The sequence below is a fragment of the Gekko japonicus genome, unplaced genomic scaffold (assembly GCF_001447785.1).
Source record: "Gekko japonicus isolate JY-2015 unplaced genomic scaffold, Gekko_japonicus_V1.1 scaffold2490, whole genome shotgun sequence".
Classification (NCBI taxonomy): domain Eukaryota; kingdom Metazoa; phylum Chordata; class Lepidosauria; order Squamata; family Gekkonidae; genus Gekko; species Gekko japonicus.
In genome coordinates, this window is record NW_015165317.1 from 196,773 (window position 1) to 204,883 (window position 8,111).

The 8,111-nt window shown below is 48.2% G+C and overlaps 1 protein-coding gene across 1 annotated transcript in view; it reads left to right on the forward strand.

Moving 5' to 3' along the window:
* Positions 1-1,605: 1,605 nt before the first annotated feature.
* The window catches only part of LOC107109801 (tripartite motif-containing protein 7-like), an 11,344-nt gene continuing 4,838 nt past the window's right edge, over positions 1,606-8,111 (forward strand). Inside the window, exons 1-3 of the mRNA XM_015410505.1 lie at positions 1,606-1,721; positions 2,381-2,476; positions 4,729-4,962. Of these exons, the coding sequence (XP_015265991.1) occupies positions 1,713-1,721; positions 2,381-2,476; positions 4,729-4,962 (339 nt within the window). The 5' untranslated portion in view covers positions 1,606-1,712. The remainder of the gene's footprint in view (positions 1,722-2,380; positions 2,477-4,728; positions 4,963-8,111) is intronic.

Sequence of the window (8,111 nt, forward strand, 5' to 3'; positions counted from 1 at the left end):
AGGGCCGCTGGGTTGTAAGCGTCGGGGAAGGACCCGTGTTTGTGTTGTGGGGGTGGGGGGTTGGCCTGCGCCCCGGGCACCCTGTTGGAGAGGCCGGGTGGCCCTTGGTGGGTGGGTTGGAGGAGAAGGGGACCCAGTCGGCGGGCGCTGTTGCGCTGGTCATGCACCCCCCTTCACTTTCGGGAAGCTTTGTTTCCTTCCCCGTCTCCAGGCTCCACCGGGAGGTTGGCATCTGCACCTCGCCCAGGGCGCAGAAACACCTCCGGCCGGCCCTGCCTTTAGGCATCCACGTTGTTTGGTTTGATTGGTTGACTTAGTCCGTAAGTGTTGACAGGCCCTAGTTTTGGGCATCCTTAGTTACAGCCACCTGTAGACATTTGGGTCTGGAGGGAACTGCCGGGCCCTGATTTTACTCAAGCTGGAAATGCGAATTAGCTAAGTGGATCCCGATTGGCTTAGGGACTCCCAGGCTGCTGCAAGGATGCCTGAAATTATTGCCATTGCTCGTGCTTAAAGAGTGGATCCGGCCTAGCGTGTACTTCTCATAATAAATAAACCCAAAATCATTTTTACTCTCTTGTGTAAAGAGTTACTTGCTGAGTGTTTGTGCACATATTTCCCGTTGCCTGCCTCCGCCCTACATCCCGGGTATTCCTTGGTGGTCTCCCATCCGTATCCTAACCAGGGCTGAGGCTGTTTAGCTTCCAAGTCATGATGAGATCAGGCTAGCCTGGATAATCCAGGTCAGGGCAGAAGGAACTCAGGCAGGTATAATATCATAGACTTGCCCCTCCAAAGAAACTCTTTCACCCAGGGGAACTGATCTCTGCCCTCTACAGATCACTTATAAGTCTGAGAGATCTTTAGGCCCCCGCCTGGAGTTTGGCAACCCTAACTGGGATGTGTTTGGGGCTCATTAGGGGCTTAGATTTGGGGTGGGGGAATGGATGAGAAAGTTTCTATAGGGAGACAGTTTCAGAGGGTAGCTGTTAGTGTTCCTCTAAGCTGAGTTAGTGTGAGCTAGCTCACAGGTTCTTAGCCTCCGGCTCACACTTTTTTGTCTTAGCTCAGGAAGGATGGCTCCAGAGCAAACTAATTTATGCTGTAGCCAAATAGATCACTCACAACTTTAATGCCAGCAGCTCACAAAGTAGAATTTTTGCTCACAAGACTCCACAGTTTAGAGTGAACGTTGGTAGCCATGTTGGTCAGCACTGGAACAGCTCCCTAGAGCCAGTATGGTGTAGTAGTGGTTAAGAGTGTGGACTCTAATCTGGGAGAACTGGGTTTGATTCCCCACTCTGGCACATGCAGCTTCTGGTGTGACCTTGGGTCAGTCGCAAGTTCTTTCAGAGCTGTTCTCTCAAGGGCAGTTTCTTTCAAGAGCTCTCTCAGCTTTACCTACCTCACAGGGTGCCTGTGGGGAGGGAAAGATGATTGTAAGCCGCTCTGAGACTCCTTCGGGTAGTGAAGGGCGGGGTACAAATCCAATCTCTTTTTCTTCTAGGCACCTTTGACTCTCAAAAGCTGACACCCTGAAGCTCTTGTTGGTCTCTAAGATGCTACTGGACTTGATTCTAACTCAAACTTTGTTTCTACAGGGAGGCTTCCATCCTTGAGCCCCACAGCTCTCAGGGATCCACTTCCTGTGGCTCTAGAAACAAACGTGGCTCAGTGCAGAAACCCAGTGTGGCTCTTCTTGAAAAAAGAAAATGAACTCTGTAAGTTAAGATCTATTAGAAGGATAGGTGGATTTATAGAATGACCAGTCTGTGAAGATTTTTATGGGACTTGAAGGGCTTCTTAGAGATGGTTTTCAGAAAGGGGGAGGATGTGCAGATTTATGCTGGTGGACAAAAGCAGTTCTGCAGGGTGTTTCTCTGGGTACTGATCACAGTACTTACTGTGAGACCCGGTGTGTGCCGTTTCCTCAGAACGGATTCCCAACAACCCATGTTCAGGCTGTGGAAATTGCAGGGGCTGTGGCTCAGAGTCAATCCCTAGCATCTAGGGATGCCATCCTCCAGGTGGGACTTGGGGACCTCCTGGAATTACAGCTCATCTCCAGACTACAGTGGGTAAAACAGATGCTTTGGAGGGTTGACTCTATGGCATCGTACCCCACTGAAGTCCATGTCCACCCCAGGCTCCACCCCAAAATCTCCGGGAGTTGCCCAACCTGGATCTGGCAACCCTCCCCCTCCCCCCATTGATGAAGAATTCTGGGTAAATTGAAAGGTTGTCATTCTTGGAAATTCCTCTGTGATGGTACGTGGCTACCTACAGTTTTAGCTGATAGACGCTGGTGTGATGGGGGCAGGGAACTGTAGATTTTGATGTGTAAAAGGAACCAACCACGAACTCTTGTTTTTCTCTTCAGGCTCAACTCTGCAGCTGCCTAAAAATTCTGAAGAATGAGAGAGAAAAAATTCTGGAGTATAAAGCCAATGCAGAAGCTGAAAGCCAAGACCTTCTTGTAAGTCAGATTTCACATGGATCACTTAAGCCTGATCAGGGGCCAGGAGACCAAGCTCTATGAGGAAAGTCTGAGGGGCTTGGGAATGTTCAGTCTGGAGAAAAGGTGGTTGAGGGGGGACATGATCGCTCTCTTCAAGTATTTGAAGGGCTGTCACTTAGAGGAGGGCAGGGAGCTGTTCCTGTTGGCAGCAGAGGAGAGTGCATACCTCAGAGGACTCGCAATAAGGGGTTTCAATGAAGGGTGGGAAGGGACCCGCTGGATCTTAAAAAGGTAAAGGTAAAGGTTCCCTTGCTCGAAAGCCAGTTGAGTCCAACTGTAGGGTTGCGGTGCTCATCTCTGTTTCAAAGCCGAAGAGCCAGCGCTGTCCGTCAGGGATGCTCTAGGCTGGTCCTGCATTGAGCGGAGGTGGGACTAGGTGGCCTCTCTGGCCCCTTCCAGCTCTATGATTCTATGATTCAGAGAGTCTTCGGATCACACACATTTTAGGAGTGCCATGCTTCACAGGTGCACATGGGCCTGACTGAAATCAGGACTGTGGCCTATGTGTGGAGAAGGGGCTTTTGCTTCCCCCACCCAAGGTCAATTTCCCATCCTGAAAGGTACTTTTTCCAAAAGAGCAAACGGTGGCTGCACAGCTCTGTTTCTGGATGGCAAGATGGTGTGTTGGGGGTGGGGGAGGCTAGTTGGAGGGAGCATGTAGGTCTTTAAATTATACCTTGCATATGGTGGTCATGCACTTTCAATGAAGTGGGGGTGGGTGGGTTGGAGACCCCAAGGCGATCGTTATGAGAAGCCGAGAATGCACACACGTCACTGGTACTGGACAGCGGAGTGACATTTTGACAAAATGGCTGTATAATGCTGAAGGGTCAAAAGCCACAAGGAAACGCCACACGTCGGAACTTACGTTTATTTACTGAGACATTTTTTGGCTGCGATCACACACACTAAATAATCCACTTTCCAACTGGATTTTGCCTGTCCACACAGTAAAATACAGTTGGAAAGTGGATTGAAAGTGGATTATTGAGTGTGTGTGATCACAGCCATACTCTGCTTTTCTCCCCAATGGTGATGTGGAAGAGCCTACAGTGTCGTTCTCCATTTTATCCTCGCAACAACCCTGTGAGGTAGCATAGTTCTGAAAGTATGGGACTGGCCCAAGTTCACCAAGCAAACTTCCCTTCCAGAGTGGAGGGTTGATTGTGGGTCTCCCAGATCCTAGTTTGGCTATTCTGTATGCCATGCTGAAGCTTATTGATTATTTGAATGGCCTCATCTGCCAGGGAAAAAAATAATATTCCTGAAAAGCTGTTCTAAGAATGAACCCTTGTAGGTTCTCAGGAAGGTTTCTGCCTCAGAATTCAAGACAAGGATTGGAATAGGATTTGGAAATCACCTAGCAATACCTCAAAAATATTTAATATTCGCTTTAATACCTTTAAAATGCTAACAAGATGGTTTCTACCCCCAGTCAGACTGCATAGAATAAACCCTCCTGTCTCTAAAAAATGTTGGGAAAATTGTGATCAAGTTGGAGATTATATTCATTGTTGGTGGTACTGCCCAATAATCAAGAAATTTTGGACACAAGTTTTAACACAAATCTTTATAATAACCGGAATCAGTTTACCAGTCAATCCAGAAACAGTTGTATTGGATAATTGGACTTGACCCTACAGGAAACAAATCTAAAACAATCTTAGTCTCCAATCTCATTGCGATCGCAAGAATTTCAATAGTGCAAAAATGGAAAGGTAAGAGAAGCCCAACAATTTCAATGTGGCAAAACAAATTATGGGAACATTTTGTCTATGGCTGTATTATAGCAAACACAATGGGAACGAAAACTGACTCAACAAAAAACATTCCAAATGGTATGGTTCCCTGCAGTCAAGTGGTATAGTGCCCAACAACTCATATTATCAAAACTTGTTGTATTTTTAAATATTTAGAGGCTTTATCTTGACTGTATAGATTAAAATAGTTTCCTTCTGTAATAACTTAGTTTGACATTCTGTTGTTACACAAAAGTTATATTGATTGTATTTTTACATATCGTGTTATTTGGTTATTGAATGTTATAACTGAATAAACGTTTGAATTTTTAAAAAGAAGATTTCTGCCTGATGTAATCTTTGTGTATGTGAAAAGTGCCTTCCTGTTGGAATTCCTATCATCTCCCCTTTGGAATCGCATACAATCTCTTATGTGTTGACACACTTTTCTCTCCTTTCCGATTATTGTAGAAACAAACTGAATCAGAGAAGGCAAAGACAGTGGCTGAGTTCAGAAAACTGCATGAGTTTCTGGAAGAACGAGAGAAGCTTCTGGTGGCCCAGATGGAAGAGGTGAAGGAGGACATTATGAGAAAAAGGGACGAGCACCTGGCCATACTCTCCGGAGAAATCTCCTCTCTTGACAGTCTCATCCGGGAGATGGAGGAGAAGCATCAGAAGCCAGCTGAGGGTGAACTCCTGCAGGTAAGACTGCAGTGGGGCCATGGCTCAGCAGCAGAGCACCTGCTTGGCATGCAGAAGGTCCCAGGTTTGATCCCTGCCATCTTGAGTTAAACGCATTAGGTTGTAGGCGATGTGAAAAACCTCACCCTGGTGACCCAAATGCCAGTCAGAGTAGACTGGGGTCCCCAATTGTTTTTGGGCCTTCAGGTACCTTTGGAATTCTGACACAGTGTGGTGGGCGCAGCTACAAAATGGCTGACACAAGAGGCAGAGCCAAAGCTCTACTGCCAAAGCAAACTTTTAAAAACTGTTAAAAAATCGGAACAGCCAATCAGACTTCCTGGGCTCACTTGGCCTCACCCAGTTTCTAAGAACACTTGGAGGGTGTGAGGAAAGGTGTTGACGGGCGCCATATTGGGGACCCCTAGAGTAGACAATACTGACCTTGATAGAACAATGGTCTGATTCGGTATAAGGCAGCTTTTGGTTATCAAAAGGCCCAATTTGCCCTCTAGGGGAAACACTGATTGGTAACCTTTTGTGTTCCCAAAAAAGGGGCCTTGTTTATGAAACTGTTAGTGGGGTCTGTTGTGTATGGGAACAGCCAACGGAAATAGGACCGTATATTAATTTGTGTATTGGCATGGGCCGTTCTGAAGAAAGGCATCCTGTTTCCTCAGTGGTCATCTTATTTTCTCTGCAAAGGTCTCCCCTAGCGCTTCACAGAGTGCTTCTGAGCAGGTCTGCTCGGAAGTAACTCCCATTTATTCAGCGAGTCTCATTCCCAGGAAAGTGTTCTTAGAACTGCAGCTTCGATTAAACAGCTTTGTTCTCAGGGTCTGCTCGTGCAGTTCTCCGCGTTAGCCGACCTTCCTGATTCTGTGAAGCTGCCCACATTTTCACACATGGCCCTTTAAATAAAGAAACGGAAACCCAGTGATTTGCTCATAACTAACAAGCTTTTATAAACCATTTGCCAAGCACATGTATCTGTGTGTGCGCTATGGTGTCTGTGACAAATGCTGTTCATGCCTGGGCAATGAGGGCTTTGGAGTCCTCCGCTGCTCTCTTTCGGAGTCTGTGGTCTTGTCTCTGTGGTTGTTAAGAAACACAACCTTTCCGATGTATGGGAGCAGTGCTTCTGACCAGGGGTCTAGGACATTGTTCTTCACTCCATTTAGGGTTGCCATCCTCCCAAGTGGGGACTGAGGATCGGCAGGAATATAACTGATCTCCAGACAATAGAAGTCAGTTCACCTGGAGATAGGGTTGCCAAGTCCGTTTTTGCTGGCAGCGGGGGGCTCCCGGACGGCGTCCCGAGCGCACATAGAGTTTTCCCCTCAAATGGCTGTGGCCCCGCCCCCAGCGTGCCCGGCAACATCACGTCACATCCAGCTGACGTGCACGCCGGGGTGGGGTTTTCCCCTGGGGCCCGATTCCATGGCGGCGGAAATCGGGCCTCCAAAGTGGGGGGAAATCCGCACCCCGGGGGGGACTTGGCAGCCCTACCTGGAGAAAATGGCTTCTTTGGAGGGTGGACTCTATGGCCTTATGCCCCACCGAGGTCCCGCCCCTTTCCAAACCCTGCCCTTCTTAGACTCCGCCCCCCCAAATATCCTGTTTCCCAAGTGGGAGCTGGCGATCCTAGACCCATTGGCTGGGACTCTTAGGTGGGCCATAGAGAGAGCCCCGTTTCCTTGGTTATGCGCCCTATACATCTGTTGTTTTTTAGGTTACCACATCCGTTGCCTCTAGCTCCCGCCCACACTTCCTACACAGGCTGGGAACGTGGTAGTGAGCGAGGAGTGGCCATGAGGAAGCAAAGCTGTAGGACAGGATATAAACAGTGGGAAGGCCTTGAACCTCTGAAGCACATTTTTTGGTTTAGTAAAAACCTCCCTGTAAGTGAAAACAGACTTACTCTCAGCCTTTCAAGACAACTGGAAGCTGGATCCACAATGCAAGATGCTCACGGTAGATTTTTAAAAATGATGGGGACCTTTTGTTTTGTTTGCTTTTTTTGCCTATGTGTTCGGCTGCTGATGGCTGGGAAGCGGAACAGGCTGCTGAAATGGCTTGACTTTTCCTGCAGGCCGAAGATCTATTTCTCCTCATTTTGTGAAGACCGTTCCCCACGTTCTGGACTGTGGTGTCGCTAGAGATTATCCTGGCAAGGAGCCCAGGGTGCCTTGCCTTCCAGGGTGTAAGGGGTGGCGGCGGCTCATGGCATAATAACACAGGAATAGCCTTGCTGGATCAGACCGGTGATCCATCTAGCAGTATCTTGTCTCACACAGCGGCCAACCAGTTCCTCTGGAGGTCTAACAGCAGGGCATGGAGGCCGAGACCTTTCCCTGATGTTGCCTGCTGGCTCTGGGATTCAGAGGTTTAGTACCTCCAGGGCTATTTTTGGGCAGGAACGCACAGGAACGGAGTTCCGGCTGGCTCCCGAGTTGGCCACGCCCAGCAGGAACTCATTAGCATAGTAGGCCCCGCCCAACAGCAGAAACGCATTAGGATTGGCTACATTAGGGGTGTGTGGTCTAACATGCAAAGGGGTTCCTGCTACAAAAAAAGCCCTGGGTTTTGACCACAAACAAGGTTAACAGAATAAGAAGCAAAAGGTGGGCATGGCTGGATGAGCACACTTCTGGTAATGTGGGGTGTGTGGCCTAACATGCTAATGAACTGTGCTGTCAGGGGTGTGGCATAATATGCTAATGAGTTTCTGCTGTTGGGTGTGGCCTATTATGCTAATGAGTTCCTGCTGGGCTTTTTCTACAAAAAGAGCCCTGATCTATCTCTGATTCTGAAGGTTCCTCTCAGTCACCATGCCCAGTAGTCACTGATAGACCTGTATCCACTGATGAATGTATCCAATCTCCTTTTAAAGCTGTCTGTTCCTGTGGCTATCACCACGTCCACTGGCAGCAAATTCCACGTTTTAATCACACTCTCTGTGTAAAGAGGTATTTCCTTTAGTGTGTCCTTTAGTCTGCCTATCAGCTTCATCTCTCCACCCCATGCATAATTTTATAGACCTCTGTCGTGTCCCCCCCCTTAGTTGTCTCTTTCCTAAACTGAAAAGTCCCAGACTCTTCAGCCTTTCCTCCTAGGGAAGGTGCTCCAACCCCCTAATCGTCTTGGTTGCCCTCCTCTGTACTTTTCCC